Below are 19,012 nucleotides of genomic sequence, written 5' to 3' on the forward strand. Positions count from 1 at the left end.
TATCTTTTCGTTATGATTCACAAGAAGGATTTAAATGTTTTTCTAAACTACTTATAAAATCATATTTATCTTTATGTAATTTTGTGACATATTTAAATTTTTTTATTTATTTCTTGATTGAAGTTGGAAGCATCAGCGCTTGTTTTGGGTTGTTTTATTTTCGTATATGCTGTATCGCGGTTATGAAATAAATTTTGTACTGAACTACAAAAGGAAATTAAAAGAGAAAATTCATGACAAAAGGAATTCAAATTCAAATGAATTTTCGGTGGATTAATTTCCCTTATTTTCTAATATTTCATATTTATCACTTTTTGTATTTATTAAAGGATTTTTAAGTATTTAAAAATAATTAAATTTCATAGTTCTGATTTCACAAATAAAGACCAATGCTTGTTGATGCTATTATTAGTTTTATTAGGATGATTCTAAATTTTTTTGGATCAAGAGAACCAATAAAAATGGAAAATGATAAATTAAAAATTTTTGTGAAATGTGGCCATGACACTATGGTACCTGTGTGTTTAGAAAATAATTGGACAGTTCATGATTTAAAGACTGCAGTTGCTTCCAAACTTTGTTTAAACAGTGAGGAACTGAGGATTATTTTTGCCGGAAAAGAATTACATGATAACGTTAAATTGCAGGTATTATGTATGTGTTTGACTTTTTATATTTTTATCACATACCATGTTTTATTAACTAATTTGGAAGATTATGTTTTAAGCTATTTCTGATTAATAATAATGAGATGGTTTGAAATTGTAGTTCATTATTACTTTTTCTATTCCAATGTTGATATAAATTATAATGAAAGCTTTAATGTGAGCCCTTAAATCAAGATAATTTTTTGTTATTTGAATGAATAACATGGCTAATATCTTCTGATAGTTTTTAAAAATAATGTTTTGATATTTAATTCTTGCTGCAAAATTATGGACCTTGTGTAATTCTATACATTTTTTCTCCTAGTTTCTTGTGAAGAATTTATAGAATTTTTAAAAAAAATAATATTGTTTTTAATTTTTTACCAACAACAAAAAATATTTTGTGACTTTCAATATTTTTGGAAAACTTATCTGTATGTTATATGGATATGCAATATTGATCCAGGAATGTGACTTGTACTTTCTTCTGGTATTTTCTATGTGGGTTTAGTGAACTGATGGACAAACACAGGACTTGTAAATGAATAATAATTAAGGTTACAATAAAAGGCGAATGCCATAACAAAACATGCTAGGAAATACAAAAATGTTGTATAATTTTTTTGTATCATTTAGTAATTTCTTGTCATACTCTGTTGAACTATCTACTAGGCAACCAAATTTACCATATAAAACTTTTACTACTTTATAATTTATCATGAAAAACTAGTGGGTCAAGATTTAATTCTACTGAAAACTATGCATTTGTGCAAAACTGATATATTCCAAAAGTTTCAAAAATGAAGCTGAAAAAACAGTGTATTATTTATTGACAATTCAGAGTTATAACATTTATTATTACACCTCGTCTCGCTTCAAAATGAGTCATTGATGGAACCAATAAAAATTAATCCTGAAGTTATAAATTGAATGCTGAGAAGCTAAATTTGACAGTATCAAGACAAATAATTTAATTAGTTTATAAATTTAATTCATATATTATTCTTATTTTGAAATTTATCATTTGATTTTTTTTCATTTTGTGCCTTTATATTTGGTACATGATTTTTTAATTTAATTTTTTTACTTGATTTTTTATTTTGCATTTAAAATTAAAGCTTGTAGATGATTTTTTTAATGTTTTTGTCTCGTGTATTTGCTGCATTTCTTTTGATGTTTAGTTGTCCAGGGGTGTTTGTGCTCCGGGGAAACCCCGGAATTCCGGGGATTTTGAACTTCGATACCCGGAAATTCCGGGGATCGTCGTTCAAAAGGAAGTAGGAATAATAATGAATTATTTATTTTGATCTGGGTAATTTTGTTTGCTTTGAAAGCAGAAAACGCAAGGTCAGTGTGTGTGGTGAAAACTTTTCCTTTCTTTCTCCAAAGGCAGTGATAATGCGTGAAAAGGGGGGAAAACTTCTTTTTTGTTCTTTCCTTATTGCGAGTTATGACTCATTCCCCTGGTTCTCGGACATTCTCTTCTGGATTCTTTTCGGCAAGTAGGCGCGGCAGAAAAAAAAGGGAGAGACTTCGTTCGACCAGATGTGCGATCACGTGACCTGGGTTCAAAGGTCTTAATTTTGCAAAATTAATGGTTATTAATTTTGCAAAAAAAGTAATTCGTTGAACTTTTATAATTAGGTCATTCAATACTTCATAATCGTAATTTTTCATTTCTCCCCCCCCCCTTCTCGAAACTTCAAAATGTCGGTAGTAAGTCCGTAAAAGTTTCCGGGGATTTTTTGGGGTCCCACAAACACCCCTGGTTGTCTTGTGGTCCATTTTCACTAATTAAAATATATACACAATACAGACCTGCTCAAACTAAAACAAAACAAGAAAAGATGGGCCAATATAAAGCATTCTATCTTGTAAAAAAAATAGCAAAGGAAATTATTGGTCACCAAGAAGTTGTTTAGAATGTACTAAGGGTGTTTGGCAATAATTAGCTTAAAAATATGTTTGTTATCATATGTATTTTAGTATATAACATTGTAAGTTAAATTTTTATAAATGCATGGAAATGTTTTGATAGGATTGTGATGTTGGCGAGCAAAGCATAATTCATGCAATTCAGCAAAAGAAAAAACAGCTTGATATATCTGTTGAAGCAAAGTGCCCATTAAATCAGACAGCATTTTGCTCTGATACTTGTGAAGAAAGTGGTAAGATCTAGTTTGTTCAATTTTCAAGTAATATTTATATATTTTAAGAGAATTGCATTGAAGTCTTATAAATATGGAATGTTTCTTTTAAAAGTTTTATTATCTCATTTTCACATGCTCTGTGACTATGAATTCATAATTTAATCTTAATTTTTTCCTCCATTAGTTCTTTAAATTAACTTTTTGGGTATAGATAGTACAGTATTTTATTTACAGTTCTTTTCAGCCATGTTTAGGATGAATTTATAGTCTATTAGCAATTGTACTTTTTAATTATTAGAATTTTATCACATTCAAGAAAGGAATTTCTCTTCTACTCATCCTGCAGATATACTTTTTGTAATTATTTTATCATCCTGTTTATAACAAAGTTTCCTTTATATTAATATGGAAGGGGGAAATAGCCGATCATAAAATATCTTATGACCAGTTAAAAAAAGTGAGATTTTATTTTAGAAGGAGAGGAAAGCAATTTCTTGCTTCTTTAAATTGTTCATTGTAAGAAAATATTGAGATTTTCTTCTAATTCACAGTGTGCAAGTTAAATCTTTCAGCTTATTCTTAATTTCAATTTTTTTAAATGTGTAATTAAGTAGGAAATATAAAAATGATCTGAAATTTGTTATAACAGTTTTAAACGTTCTACCACATGTGTTAATTTAACTTTTCTAATGCCATAAGAAAAGCATTTTTTGTTTTATATATTAACTTTTTGAAATGTAAAATTTGTCAGATCTCATAAGAAAGTTTAAATCAAAGAATATCTTTTCCATAGTTCAAAATTGAATACAATATTTCAAAACACCTCTTTTTGATTAAAAAAAAAAAAAAAACTTACTGTGTATTGCTCAAAATAACTTTTAAATCTTTAAAAAATTATTTGATATTCTATCTCTTTAAATGGTTTGCTTGTATGTGATTATTAAAAGAAATGTTTATGTTTTTTTTTCTAAACTTAGAATAGGTCAATATATATATATTATTGCTCATTGCATCCCTATTAATGTTTACTTAAAGTTTTTTTGCATTAAATATTTCAATATTTCTAGAAGTTCAAGCATATTCAAAGAAAAGTCATTTTTTTGTCTTTTGTAATTCTCCTTGCAATGCTTTGAGCCCTGGAAAATTACGAGTACGCTGCTCTTTTTGTAAAGAAGGAACCCTTACAGTTGATCAAGTATGTTATGAACTTGTTTTTTTTTATTTTTTAATTTGTACTAAAATTTTTAAATGTAAAAATACATTGTTGTTTAGATATTCCAAATTTCTAAGTATCAAAACTTTTTGTATCAAAACTTATTTTAGATTTTCAATAGAAAAACAGATTATTCCGTGCATCCGGTAATGTTTCTGTACCAAACAAAAGTTTTGTATGAAATAATTATATATATGTATATCTATTGCAGTCAAAAAGCATTATTGATTTTTTTTTCAGTAAAAAACATATAAATTTTTTAAAAAAATATTTGACTGATTTTTATTGTAATATAAATGCACAATAAAATGGAAATTATTTACAAAATAGATCATTTGCCATGTGTTGTATAATTTTTTTACTTCTTATTTTAGGAATACTTTTCCTAACTTGAAGAAATATTTTTATTCAGTTTAACCTTAAATTATAATGAGTATAGTTTTTAAACAAAAATAATCAATTGTTTAAAAAAAATGTTTAGCTTTATAAGAGTTTTAGATAGTGTGGTGAAAGTTAGGCTGAAAGATATGAAATTTTAACGTATGATATTCACTGTTTTTGACAAACTATTATTTGTATTTTTTTAAAAAATTCTTATATACTTTGATTTTTCTAAGCATGATTTAATCTTTAAAAATTAACAATGATAGTTGATTTTAATTAAAAAATGGGGCAAATTTACAATATTTGTTTCAGTGTATTGGAATTTCCATTTAACATTTTTTTTTTTTCCCATTAGTCTTCAAGTACAACATATAAGAATAGACTTAATTCTTTTTTTTTATCAAAATGCATGTGTTTGTGTTTTAGTTTGTTAAATTAACTTACATGTTATTTCAGAATCTTGAAAATAATCAATATGATTTTTTATATGACATTAATGTAATTATTTCAAAGTCTTCCTTTATTGTTGAAAACTTTTAAGTATTATTTATGACTATCTTCCAACTTAAGATTTTTGCTCTCCTTTAAGTACTTAATCATTTTGAATTTACTTTTAAGTAAGCTATAATAAATATTTAAATCTTTCGTATTTCTTTTTGTACAATTATTACTATTTTTTTCAAGAGATTAGATTAAAGATTAAAACAGTGAGTCAGTCGAATAGAGGGAAAAACAAAAGAAATTAATAAATCTATTTTACTTAGATCAGACATAAATTTCTTTGATTGAGCTAATGCTATGTTACGATAACAAGATTTCCCAAAATTCTCTTGATATGTAAGGAAGTTTTCCTTAAGTCTGTTTTATCAAAATACAAAATCAAATATCTTAACTGAAATTTTAATGCATCTTCTTGTGTGCTCAACCCTATTTCAAGTTTTTTTTATTGAAGTAAATAACTATTGCTTATTTATGTATTAGCTATTTTCTGTAGAAATAACTATATTTCAATATCATGTTAAGAACAAATGAGGGGAAAGGAAGAAGAAAATTGCAGCAGTTATAAAACTTCAAAAAAAAAAAAAAAAAAAAACTGAACATTTATATTAATTTTTAAGGAAATTAATTTAAAAGGAAAATATCTGCACTGTTTGAAAGTTGCAAGCATAGAAAGAAGGATTAAAGTTGCATATTTCATCTATTAACACAAATCAGAATTTGTTTAGATTTGTATGTGAATATTGCTTACAAATACTGAAAGTAAATTCTGGTTTCACTACAATTTGATAGACTTTTTTTTTTGTTAAAAAAAATAAATCAAAAGATCTATTTTATTATTTGCTTTGTTAGAATTTTTTAATATTTTTACCATTTCCTATCACATTAGATTGGATAGATGAGAATCCACTGTAGTTTGTTTGTATAGACCTTAGAATATTATGGAGTATAACGTTTGAAATCACTTTAATTAAATTTTTATACTTTTTCTAGGATCCGACTTGCTGGGATGATGTTTTAGTACCTGGTAGAATCACAGGATTATGCCAAGCTGAAGATTGCGATGGGACTATAGCAGAATTTTATTTCAAATGTGCCAAGCATATTTCTTCTCCAAATGATTCGGCAGTACCCTTATATCTCATTAAAAATAATTTTAAAAACATACCATGTATTGCTTGCACTGGTGAAAAGTAATTATAATTTTTGTTTAATAATTTAAGTGAACCATTAATTTAGTACCTTTTAATATTTTTATACAAAGCTATCTATTTGTAAATTTATTATGTTGTGTGAAATATCATTGTACGAATAATTTTTGATAATTTTCTTTCTTTCCTTTGGAAATTAGTTTTATAAATAGCCACATTGAAGTTACCTACTCTTGTCTAATTATTTGGGACCGTATTAATAATATAAACATCATTATTCGTACATTATTTTTGAGCACTGTGTTTTGATTTGAATTATTAGCAATATGATAAATATTATTTTTTAGGATTGGCTTTATTATTGATTTTTGATTATTTTTTTCATATCATCAATTCTCTTTATTCTATGCAATTTCTATGAATTTTTGTTTTGATTTTAATTAATTATCTGCAAGTTATGTTTGTTCCCAATATTTTTATAATTTTCTCTTGTATTATATCATTTTAACTGTAAATTAAAAATATAATTTTATCAAAATGTCTTTCTATTGCAAATGCATTATCATGTTCTACTATATAGGTTTAAACTTATTGTTACAGTTTGATTTTAAAAAAATATTTTTTAATTTTCAGTCAACTGGTATTAGTTTTTCCTTGTGTCGACCAACATGTGATATGTGTAGAATGTTTCCGTTTGTACTGTATAACACGTTTAAATGAAAGAAGGTTTATTCAAGATGCAACTATAGGCTATTCAATTGAATGCCCAGGTAAATGAAGTTAATACTCTTAAATAAGCTGTATATTTTAACCCATGTCAATATTATTAGCAGGTTTTAAGAGTAATTTGTATCTGCTAAAAATCAATATTTAAGCATTATTTATTTTTTGTTAACACTTGAACAAATATAAATTATTTTCTCATTTAGTTTGTAGTCTACTGAGAATGAATCAGAATTGTTTCATTTTAAATATATAGATAATACAATTTGAGAAAGATTGATTTTCATTTCATCATTTTTTCCTGTATTTAAATTTAAATTTTAAATATATGTTTCAATGTGAAATATCTTATATGTGAAAAAAAATATTTCTATGCAAATAATTTATTTATATTTTCAGTTCATTAGTTGATTCCTTATACAGTTCAAACATTTTAAAATCTTATTTCTTAATATGATTTCTTTAAATTTGCTTAAGAATTTAAAGTTGTTCTTTTAGCCCTGTTTTATTAAAAGTAATTGTGTTCTTCTGTCATAGATAAAATTATAAATGGTACCTTATATCTTCATTAATATAAATTCAATATTCATAAATTATCCCGGAGAGTACTACTTAATTCAATTAATCTGTTTATATTTTACATGTGGTTTTTTTTGTGTGTGTGTTCACATTGAACTTTGTATTAAAATATAAAGCTGAATATACATATATAAATTTAATCCAAATTAATTTCCAAAACTTTATCTTAATTTAGCCCATTGTAACTTCATTCTAAAATGTTATCTTATTTCGTGATCCAATTCCACTTTCGGTTTAATTAATCCCTTTGTAAAAATAATGTGCCATCAGTATTAGGCCATCAGTACTACAAGTGATACTTTTGCCCTTGAAAAGGTGTCAAAGGTCAACACATGTATTCCTTTGACACCTGTCCAGAAATCCTATGTTATATAAGACTAGTGATCATTTCTTCGCCCCTTTTTTGCCTTCTGTTTCTGTGCACGCTGTGCCTTTTTGTAAATAATCATGTTTGCCTCCCGAGAGAGATGAAATTAAAAATACCAAGTCTCTTCACTGCTTCGAACCTGCATTCTACTTAAACCAATAATATGTTACATATTATTTAGCCGATAGGATTTGAAAATCCATTACATATATATATATATTTCTTTTTGAAAGAGCCAATTTCAAATTTATTTTTTTTATAATTATAAAAATTCTAATAATTATTCTTTGAAAATATGTGTTCATATTTAAATAGAAAGTACATGATTTTAATATTTCAGCTGGCTGTCCTGATTCTTTAATTAAAGAACCACACCATTTCAAGCTGCTTGGTGAAGAGCAGGTAATTTAAAATTTATTTTGGATTGTGTAATTGTCCGTGTGTTCGATTTTTTAATTATGCGCTTTAATTTAATTTATTAAGTTGTTCATTCTGATAAGTTGAGTTGCAAGCATTTAATTGCTTTTTGTAAATAAGGTGTAATATTTTGACTGCATCATAAATGTCCACCCCATTTTCTATAATACACATTAAATTTTGTTTAAAGTTCTTCATCTGTTGTAAGATTTATTCCAGTTGTTATTGCAAAAGACTTATATAATTTGATTTTATTGGTTTTCAACAACTGCTCATTTTGTCATTTTATCACTTAAATAATATTAGCATTAATATGATTTGATTATAGATTCTTCTTTTACTAAATAATCTTACAGCTATAATACTGCTTTGTCTTTTGTTTTGAATGCATTGAGAATGGTACTCTAAAGTATTAAGAGATTTTACTAATATTAATCTGGAGGTGGGAGGGGACCCAACATCTTTTAAATATGTTTTATAGATAAATGATTGATTATTATTATTTTTTTTTTGTATCAGGGAATTTTAATAATATTAGATTAAGATTTGTTTTACCACCTTCATCAGTTATTATATCTGCTATTACAACTTATTGTATATTTATTTTAAATTGATTATTATTAAAATTTTATCATTAATAGAAAAATCAATATTATCTGTATTTATATTTAATGTGAAATTGGTTAATTAAATCATAAATTTGCCCACAGAAAATAAAATTAATGAAATCAGATCAACTCAGTGGTATAATATAACTCAAATTATTCGATATTTATATTTCCTAAATAATTTACAGATGTAAGGTATTAAACCAAAAATTATATTTTTCATTATTTTCTATCTAGAATCCAAAGATTAACAAAGTATTTTGTGGAATCAAGGATTAAATAAATATCAATAGTTTTCACCTTATTTTCTGATTACTAAGGAAGAACTAAATTAATATTTTCAGAATGAGACATATATATATATTTCAAAATTGTTAATGCAAATATAATTCATGCCAAGTTAAAATTGAAAATGAAAAGGCAAAATCTTTATTAAAAAGTATTTTCTGTGCAATTTGCATTATTAAAATAAGCCTAATCAATGCAATTGAAAATATATTTTTGACTAAATAAAGAATAGGATTGCAACATTATTTTTTTCAAAATATATGAAATGTTCTTCAAATTCCTAAAACATAATTAAAAATCTAAACTAAATTATATAACTATACAAAAGTTGGCTGCTCCTGATTCAATAGTACCACATTATAGAATCAGTATGTTTGAATTTTATCATTAGATTTTATTTTCAATAGAACTTTGACTTACTCTTTATCAAATGAAGTTTCTGTTAACTGAATCATACCTGAAAATTGCTCTATGTTTTTCATTTTTAAGAATGCTAAAGAATTTTCCAAGAAAAATTTTAAAAGTCATGATATACATGAATTTTATTTAAAATGGTACACTTAGTAACTGATAGTAAATTTTTATGCAGTATTCTAGGTATCAGCGTTTTGGTGCTGAGGAATATCTTCTTCAAGCAGGTGGTGTTCTCTGTCCTCAGCCTGGCTGTAGTGCTGGTCTTTTACCTGATCCAGAATGCACACGAGTTGTTTGTGAGCAATCAGGTGGAGTTGGCTGTGGTGTAAGTTTGATCATTATTTGTTTATCTGAAAAAAAAAAGAAAAATGTCTTAGCCATTTTTTTTAATCTTTAGATTATGGTTGGATTTAAAATAAATTATGAGGAAAACTTATAAGATTATAGTGATAATCTTCTTATCTAGATACCAGATAATAGAGAAAAAGAAAGAATTAACACTTTTCATATAAAATAATTTGTACAATATAGTAAACAATGTATTTTTTGATAAATTGTATTTCAAGCTTAAAAAAAAAAAATTTTTTTTATTGCCTACAATCCAGACTTATCTTTAAAAGAGGAAAAGGTAAAATAAAAACATGAAATTTAATCCAAATTTTCTTTTTAAGTTAGTGATGGAAACTATCAAACTTCTGTTTTCTAATTGCTGTACCACACCACAATGATGTAATTTGTATTGATGTCTACAATGCTTTTCATTCACTACTATTTCTTTAATTCTGTCTTTCCTATACAGCAAAAGCTACTATATTCATAGTAGGATTAGATAAACACGATACATTCAGTTGAAATTTTCACTGTTCTCGGACATTACAATGTGCAACTTTCTTTTCCACATACATCTTCTCTTATTAGTTATTGAATGTTATTTATATTAGATATTTGAAATGTGAAGAGATGAAAAAAATAATTTCTCTAGAGAATAAGTTTTCTAAATGTGGAAAATTTGAACATAACTTTCTAATATAATGTCTATCTTTCATGCATTAATTTGTTATAAACTTCCAAATATGTAATAATTAAAATTTTGGAGATATCTCTATATTCTGCCTCTTTCCACTAATCTAGCATTTTCAGCAAAGTAAGAGAGGATCAATGAAAAGGAAAGAATCATTGCATGCTAATGATAGCAGCCTTTGCATGACACAAAGAGTAGGTTGCTATAGTGATGGATTCAGGCATTTTGCAATCAAGATGGTGCATATTATAAGCCTTCTCTTGTAATTGACTCTTAAAATTAGTTTCAAATTTCCATATAATTTTTACTTGATTAAAATATTGATGATTTATTTAAAGCTACTTTTTATATTAATAATTTGCAAAGAATATACATTTCATATGTTTCTTTAACTGCACAGTAGCTAATTTGTGCACAATATTGCAAATGTTTAATATTTATGAATACTATGATAAAAAAAGTGAACACTATGGAACAATTAGGAATCAGACAGATTATATTTGACAAATTATTATCATTATCTTACTGTTTTAAAATGAATATAATTTTTAATTTTTACATATTTGTTAATCTGACTAATAACACTTGTTAAATATCAAGCAAAAATATTGTTAATATCGCCATGTCAGATGATAGTGTGCCAATTATGGCAACCATTCTTCTGTATAGATTCTGATTTTTGTTCTTTATGATTCTTGTTCGTATCTCGTTTTCGTGGTTGGCATTCTATGGTGAATGTTCAGTCATGAATTATATGGAACTGTTGATTCAATTTTGTTGATTACAAATTAGTTTCATCATTTAAGAAACGAATCAGCACTTGTTGAAACATTATATAAAAAGTAATGCATACTGTCCATTTAGTATTCTACAACACTCTTTTAATTGACCTCTTCATATTTCCTATCTACAAATTCCCTAATTTGCCATTGCTCCCAAGGGCTGATCAGATTTTATAATAACCTATAAGATTCATGTAGTTTATCATTTCTGTGTAATTGTATATCATGGAATAAAAATGCTTTTTGTTGTTAAAATTAACTAACTAGGAAATCATCCACCACAAATCTTGCAGTCTATTTGCTGGATTTATGAAAGACTGGTATTGATGTTCAGAGTTCAAATATTATGAAAGTGCTGGGGCCAGAAGCAATATCATTTCACATGCATACTATTTAGACCATGTTAAATTTATTTGAATATTAAAAATAGAAGTTAAAAAAATATATTAAGTTAAAAATGCATTTTTGTTACCAGGAACAGAAAGTGTCCTACAACTGATTTTTGGCAATAAAATAAGACTAATATTTAATATTGTTTAGAGTTATAATATTTTTAGGTATTACATCTGTTTTTTCCACATTAAATATTATCAGTTTGTCTTTTACAAAAAAATGTGGATTATGCAAATTTTTCTTTGTTTGATCTTATTCCTTGTAATAATAATAATTATTATGCAAGTATAATTTTGTAAATATGGATAATTTCGTTGAATCAAGCACATGTATTGAAGAAATATGCTGCATTCTTCAGTTGATATTGACATTTTTAGAATTATCATTGTGCAACATACTCAATGGAATCATATTGGTTACATTTTGTAAATTAAATTATAAAATAAGTGTAGAAAGGGGCAAATCAGTAGTAAGTTCTAAGTTATGAAGTCAGCATTTGAATTGCAAATGTGTAAAAATTGAATTAGACCTGAAAAATGAAATGTGATTGCAAATTTATTAAAATGTTCACCTAAATGTTAATGAATAACATAAAATGAACCTTATTTAGCTTTTATGCTTACTTTCTTATATAAATTTAGACTGCAATGTCTTTTTTTAGAGCAAGAATATGAACTTTTTACAGAATTATATCACATTGAGTTCAGTACATCTTTGCGATAGAGATATAGACATCCTTAATTATAGTTACTTTCTGCTTTATTTTGCCTAAGTTTTCAAAATCTATTCACTTTTCTTTCTTTTAGTTCGTATTCTGCAAATTGTGTATGCAGGGTTACCATATAGGCCCTTGTGAACCTCAGGATTTAAATGAGGCAAATAATAAGGTAAATTATCAAACTTTTTTTTATTATTAATTCTTCTATTGTGTTTAAGAAGTACATTTACAAAATATATAAAAAAATGGAAGATTATAAAAATTTTAAAAGATTTGTTTCTCCTTCTTGAATATTAATATGCTTAGCTCGATATTTGCTTTTACTTCTTTTTTTTTATGTCTGCAGATAAACTATTCAATTAGTGATGAAAGAGCATCAAGTTCAAAATGGGATGAAGACAGTAAAAAAACAATAAAAATCACTACAAAACCATGTCCCAAATGTAGAACTCCAACTGAGAGAGCTGGTCTGTATTATTTCACTCAGATTCAGATATTCAGATTCTAAATAACTACTTCATATTAATTATCATTCTTTTTGTATCAAAAATAAATATTGCTTTTTTTCTTCTAATAATAAATATTCTTTTTTCTTCAATTTACATCACTGTATACACCAACTTGTATCACTGTCTCTGTCTACTTAAACAGTATATAGTGACACATTTCCATCACTATCCTTTTTTACTTTTTTAAGTTATAATTCAAAATTACTTAATTTAATTAATTAATTTTGAATTAAATTCGTTCATAGAATTATTTATTTACTATATTTTACCTCAGGCAAAGAATATTTTAAAAAATTTTGGCTAAATAACAAATGCTTTTAATTAATTAAATTAAAAGATTTTTGTTCATAATAAATTTTTTTGACCAACATTCTTTATATAAATTTAAATAGATTTGCTAGACCTATGCTGAGATTAAAAAGATGTGTACTGTAAGATTGAAAGAAAAAAAAAAATTAAGGAACTAATTTCAAAGATTGAAAATTAATTATCTTGTTGGAATTAACTAATTTCAACATAGATTTTTAATTTATCTGAGTAATTTTGGAAATTTATTTATTTATTTCTTAATTTTTTTTGTTGTTCTGAGATTTTAATGAATAATTTTCTTTGAGATTTTAAATATTAAAAATGGAGACTAAAATACGTATTCAATATTGGAATTATTATTCTAATATCATTTCTTTATTTATATCTGCTAATTACACATTTGATGAAATAAGTAATTATTTTGATAAAATGTAAGATTTAAAATACTGTATGTCAAATAATTAATTAGGTTTGAAGAATATGGACATAAAATTAATTATTTAGCTTTAGATATTAAATTTATTAATTTATTATTTCTGCTAGATTGTTATTAATATATTGGAACTTTATAATTTTATTTTTATTAGGTGGTTGCATGCATATGGTATGCACTCGCTCACAATGTGGATTCCATTGGTGTTGGGTCTGCCAAGAAGAATGGACTCGAGACTGTATGGGGAATCACTGGTTTGGATAAATACCATATGATATATCCGTCATTGCATTGTACATCATTTAAATGAACTTTTCCTTCATTTTTAGACGATTGTTGGAGTTTTATTGTAAGTTTTTAGTTGCAAATGTTATAACCATAACATTTTAATGTGGAATTGATTAAAAATAGAAAAAAAGAGCAGAATTTTTTAATTTATTATGCCAAAAATTCACTAGTCGTGTTTTAAGTTGAGCTATTTAAATACATTGTACTGTGATATGTTTACTATTTCCTTTCAAAAATCATCTCATAATAGTGCTGTGATAACTATTTTTGTTGCCAATCTGATATGAAATAAAAATGGTTTAGTTTTTGAAGGCTTGTCTATTGTTTTACTTTACATTTATTTGTACTTATGGTTAAAGCTCTAACATATTTCAGTGTTTATATATATATATATATATATATATATATATATATATATATATATTTGTGTGTTAGTTATACAGACAAAAGAGGAATATATCCTAGTAAAACTATAATGAAGTGAAAACCAAAAAGTAAACTGTAGAAAATAAAAAATGTGCTTAAACATATAAATAAATCTCATGGCTCCATCTACTGATGAGCAGTTAGTGTATTAGTGGTCCTGTTTCACTTTTTTTTTTACACTTTATTTCCATTATTATTTTTAATATATATATATATATATATATATATATATATATATATATATATATATATATATATATATATATATATATATATATATATATATACACAGAGAGATGCATCTCCTAAAATATGTTTACTTATATATATTCATACATACATACAGGATGTCCCAAAAAAATAGAACAAGCTTTTATTTCCTTAACTGTTGTATTTTCAATTGAAAAATTTAATCAAAAAAGGTACCTAAATGTTAGGTAAAAAAAAAAATTACCTAAATGTTTTAGAAAACGATAGCCAAAAGTTAGAAAAGTTAAATTTTTATATGCCTCCCCCATAATGAAGAAGTGTCAGTACCTCAAATGTTTCCCTTACACTCATTTGTAAGAGCACAGAGTTTTATGCTTTTGCCAATAAAATTTGCCGTAATATTAAAGGACAATTTTATTGATTTAGATCATTTTTCTATTCATTTGACTGACTTTTGAGCGATACTTTCATTGTAATTTTCATGGATAATATAAATATCATGAAAGATTATTAAAAGTGCAGAATCAGAAAATAATAATGGATATATAAATTTCAATTAAATTTTAAAAAATGGTTGCATAATATATTAATTGAAATACTCAAAAGCTTAGTCAAAATAAACACTTTTGAGATTATATAAAATTGCATTGTTTTAACAATACTTTTGCATATGCGATTGAGTTTATTATTTTCAATTTAAAGACAGATTTCTTGGATTCATAGGCAATGCTCTACAAAACATGTACTAGCAAAGCCAATTTATCTCCTAGTTCATGTAGCTAATCAGTATACTGTTGTACAAAATAGAACCAACTGAAAAGTTTCTAAAAATATCAAGGAAACATTTATAGAAAATTCTGATTGATAATGAACCTCTTGTATGAAGTATGGATATTTACTGTACTAAAAATGAAAGTTGTGTAGATTAACGTTTTCTCTGTCAAAGAAACATTTGTCTGTCCAAATTACTTTTCTCAGAAAAGAAGAGTTTGATTATATCTTAATATGGGCACAATTGTAAAATTCAATATGTTTGATTGTGTTCATATGTTGTGTGTTGTCTATAAAGTATTGTAACATTCTGTAGACACTACCAATTATCACATTAAAATATTCTCTAATTTACTGGTTTCAGAATTTTGAGATTTAGACTAACCGTTAGTACTCTAGCATTAAGGTGATTTGAAAAATAAGTCAAAATGTTGATTTCTGTGTCGTATTGCATCATCCTTCCCTTTTCTCTCTGGGAAAATAAATATTCAGTAATTTATAATCGTTAAACCCTTCTATAAACATACATTCCAGAAGGATGCTGGAAATTCGAGAAATGACATTTGTGAACTTCTAGAACTGTGTTAGTATTATGATTACATACAGCGTTATTTATCAGCATATCGAAATTATCCTTGTTACTGCAATTTGTAATTCTTTTAGAAAAGATACAAGTGCAAGAAAAAATGTTCTTATTTTGTTCGATATTAAGGTATTTCTCGGAGATGAATGTTGAATTTCAAAAGTTTCTTTCCATTTATATTGTTGCAAGATTAGCCCATTTCTTTGAAATCATGATCATTGGATGATGCACAATGAAACAAATAATTTCAGGTGACAGTTTTCTTTATTGAATAAATAGAAAATTGCTTTTTCACATATTTGTATATTTTGTAGATAGAAATATGAAATTTTGTAGGGGCTTTCATGAATGTAAGAGAATTACTATACTATTTAACATTTTTACACTAAGGGATGCTCATAAAAATTTAATTTTGAACTTCTTTCTATCATCAATTTCCACAGAAGCCAAAGTGTTTGCATATAATTGCCCACCATATTAAACGAAACTTTGTAATTGTCAGTATATTCCTCTTTGCAATATTTAGGGAAATAAAAGCTTGTTCTACTTTTTTTAAATACACTGTATATACATACATGTGTGTATGTGTGAAACACGTTTAGAAGAACCAGGTGTGGAAGTTTTTTTAACGATTTTTATTCTACATAATTTCAAAGAAATAATCCACTATTCATGTTATTTAAGATTGTTTTTTTAATCCAAACTGTATTGAAACCATGATAACGAGTCAAATGAATAACTTGTACAACTTAGAAGTTAAAGTTACAGTGAAGCTGGTGTTCAGGTCAGTAGAAAATTATTTTTAAAATGGCACATTTGAAATTATTACACACGCATGCCTGCACATACACATATATAACAATCTCTATGAACATTATTGTGTAAGTTTTGAATTGTAATGTTATGCTTATAAAATCTTTCATCTAGTAGCTTGCAACTTCATGAGATAATTAGGATTTCTAAACTCAAATTGTTCTTCTTTTTTATTTCTGGATACTAATTATTGTACAAATATCGTTTGCAAAGGGGGGACATAAGTAAAAATATGATAACTAATTTAGTTTAAATTTCCCCATTTAAAATATTATATCTGTTTTCAATATACATCGACAGAGCTTACATCTGACAATCCATCTTATAAATTACTAAGGTGAACTGATGTATAAAATAACTGCCTGGCACAACAATACAGATAAAGAAACAAATAATTTTTCTAATAAAATGCATTTTTTATTGGAATATAAATTTTTATGACAATATGGTTTTATAAAAATTGAGTTTTAATATATCTCTTTATATAAAGTAGAAAAACATTTTAAGTATCAGAATTTTTCTCCCAATTCCATAAACTCAAACGGATAGAAAAGTACTTGTCTATACCCGTTTTTCACTGATTTCTTTTCTTTCGAAATAGGGGAATCTTTTAGAAAAGGGATATAGATATCGATTTATTTTTTTATGAGGTATTTCCTTTTCTGTAGTCTCTTATTTACATGAATTGCAAACATTTCTTTGCATTAAAAAAACAGCTTTTGCATTTAATTTTTTAAAGTTTTTCCCTGGGTTAGTTATATTATTTTATTTCGGCGTTTTTACGAATTAATATGTATAAAGTTTTTATGGACAGTTTTATTTTAAATTTATACTATTTTATTTAACCCTTTATTTACTGACGGTGTTTACCATTTACATCTGGCTTATACTTCTTAATATGACTATTTTTGCTGATGGTATTCTAAAGAATATGGAGAAGATATCCCAAATAGTAAGAAGTTAATATAAGCTAAAAGTAGGAATTAAAAATATTTAATTAATAATTAAATTAATTAAGATAGTTCTATTAATCAATTTTTTTCCTTGGGTTCCCTGGGATTATTCTACAAGGATGCTTAACTACTGTTGCAAAAATGAATCTGAAAAATTGATGGCAACATAATTCGTAAATAAAAAGTTAAGTGCAATAAATAAATAACACTGATTTTTTAGCTGTTCCTTTCTCTCTCTCTCTCTCTTTTTTTTTCTCGCAATATTCCTCTCTTTATAGTAACATATTTTGGATGGGAAATTTAACATGAAAAGCGATAAAAGAGTGAAGTTGAAGCAATAAAAGAGTTGTTATACATATTTGCACTAAAACTTTGCTCATGTGCACGATAACTGAGTGAAAAAAATGTTTCAAAAACAATTAAACTGATTTTTAACTTACATTTTTCTCTGATTTTTTTCTTTGTACTCATGGTAATTCTCTTATTATTTTCACTAGACTTTGCGCCCGCCTGATTTGTCGGGAATACTGGCCATCTTTAATTTCAATGAAATCTTTATACCTTACTTGATGCTTATAATTCTTTCAAAAAAAGTATTTTATTATTATTCAATTGTGATATATATTAAAGCACTATTATTTTAATAGCTTTACACTTGTTTTGTTTACGTATGTATGAATCTTCCTAATCAAAATGAGTTCCGAGACATCAAAACACCATTATAAATGTAATTTCCTGGTAATATGTCATCAGATTGCTCAATTTTTTATAGTATAACAGCTGTTTTTTTTTAATTCTTCACCAACTGCCTTTAGCAACCAGACGCTTCACTGGTAATATTGGTTGTTTTTAATTTCCATTCCTGTGCGTAATTTAGATGTTTATGAAACTCTCAAAAGAATATCTTTAAGCAGCAAGTTGTGATAGACAACAGTTACAAGCTATTTAAATGGCCTTATACTTGATTTATTAATTGTGACAATGAACTTTCCCATTGGAGTCATGTTCTATGATATCATGCGATTAGAAATTTAACCCTATGTGAGCCCTGAGCTCCCGATATCGCCCCGTTCAACAGGGGCCTGACAGATGCGCTTTGGGGTTGTTAGATAAATTTAAATGCGCGCTCATCAAGAAATACCTTTCACCCCTTAAAGACATTTAACCGCCCTTAAGCGCCTGAGTCAGGCCTCTTCGAACGAGACGATATCGAACTGTCAAGGTTCATAAGGTTAATTTTCTGGCTATCTTTTAATTTCCCCTTGTCTTTCAGAACATTTCAATTCATTTCTTATTCCTTATATAATTTGAGCAAATAATAAGCATAATCTTTCTTTAACTTTCAGCGACAGAAGAAAATAGAG

The 19,012-nt window shown here is 26.0% G+C and overlaps 1 protein-coding gene across 2 annotated transcripts; it reads left to right on the forward strand.

Moving 5' to 3' along the window:
* Positions 1-175: 175 nt before the first annotated feature.
* Positions 176-14,203, forward strand: LOC129976418 (E3 ubiquitin-protein ligase parkin-like). Of its 2 annotated transcripts, none has more exons than XM_056089974.1 (10): positions 176-654; positions 2,686-2,815; positions 3,865-3,992; positions 5,886-6,085; positions 6,677-6,813; positions 8,053-8,114; positions 9,615-9,764; positions 12,442-12,522; positions 12,700-12,820; positions 13,759-14,203. In XM_056089974.1, the coding sequence occupies exons 1-10, from the start codon at positions 628-630 to the stop codon at positions 13,866-13,868; spliced, it is 1,146 nt and encodes a 381-aa protein (XP_055945949.1). In that variant the 5' UTR covers positions 176-627; the 3' UTR covers positions 13,869-14,203. The 2 variants fall into 2 exon arrangements, with proteins under 2 accessions (XP_055945949.1, XP_055945948.1); XM_056089973.1 differs by having other exon boundaries at positions 176-647.
* The last annotated feature ends 4,809 nt before the right edge of the window (positions 14,204-19,012 follow it).

Source organism: Argiope bruennichi, chromosome 7 (assembly GCF_947563725.1).
Source record: "Argiope bruennichi chromosome 7, qqArgBrue1.1, whole genome shotgun sequence".
Taxonomy (NCBI): Eukaryota; Metazoa; Arthropoda; class Arachnida; order Araneae; family Araneidae; genus Argiope; species Argiope bruennichi.

Excerpts from the sequence above, each read along its gene's own strand:
- LOC129976418 (XM_056089973.1), top strand. The coding sequence starts at position 390 with ATGCTTGTTGATGCTATTATTAGTTTTATTAGGATGATTCTAAATTTT. Across the intron at positions 6,086-6,676 it reads ATTGCTTGCACTGGTGAAAA|TCAACTGGTATTAGTTTTTC; the intron begins GTAATTATAATT and ends TTTAATTTTCAG. Across the intron at positions 12,523-12,699 it reads TAAATGAGGCAAATAATAAG|ATAAACTATTCAATTAGTGA; the intron begins GTAAATTATCAA and ends TTATGTCTGCAG.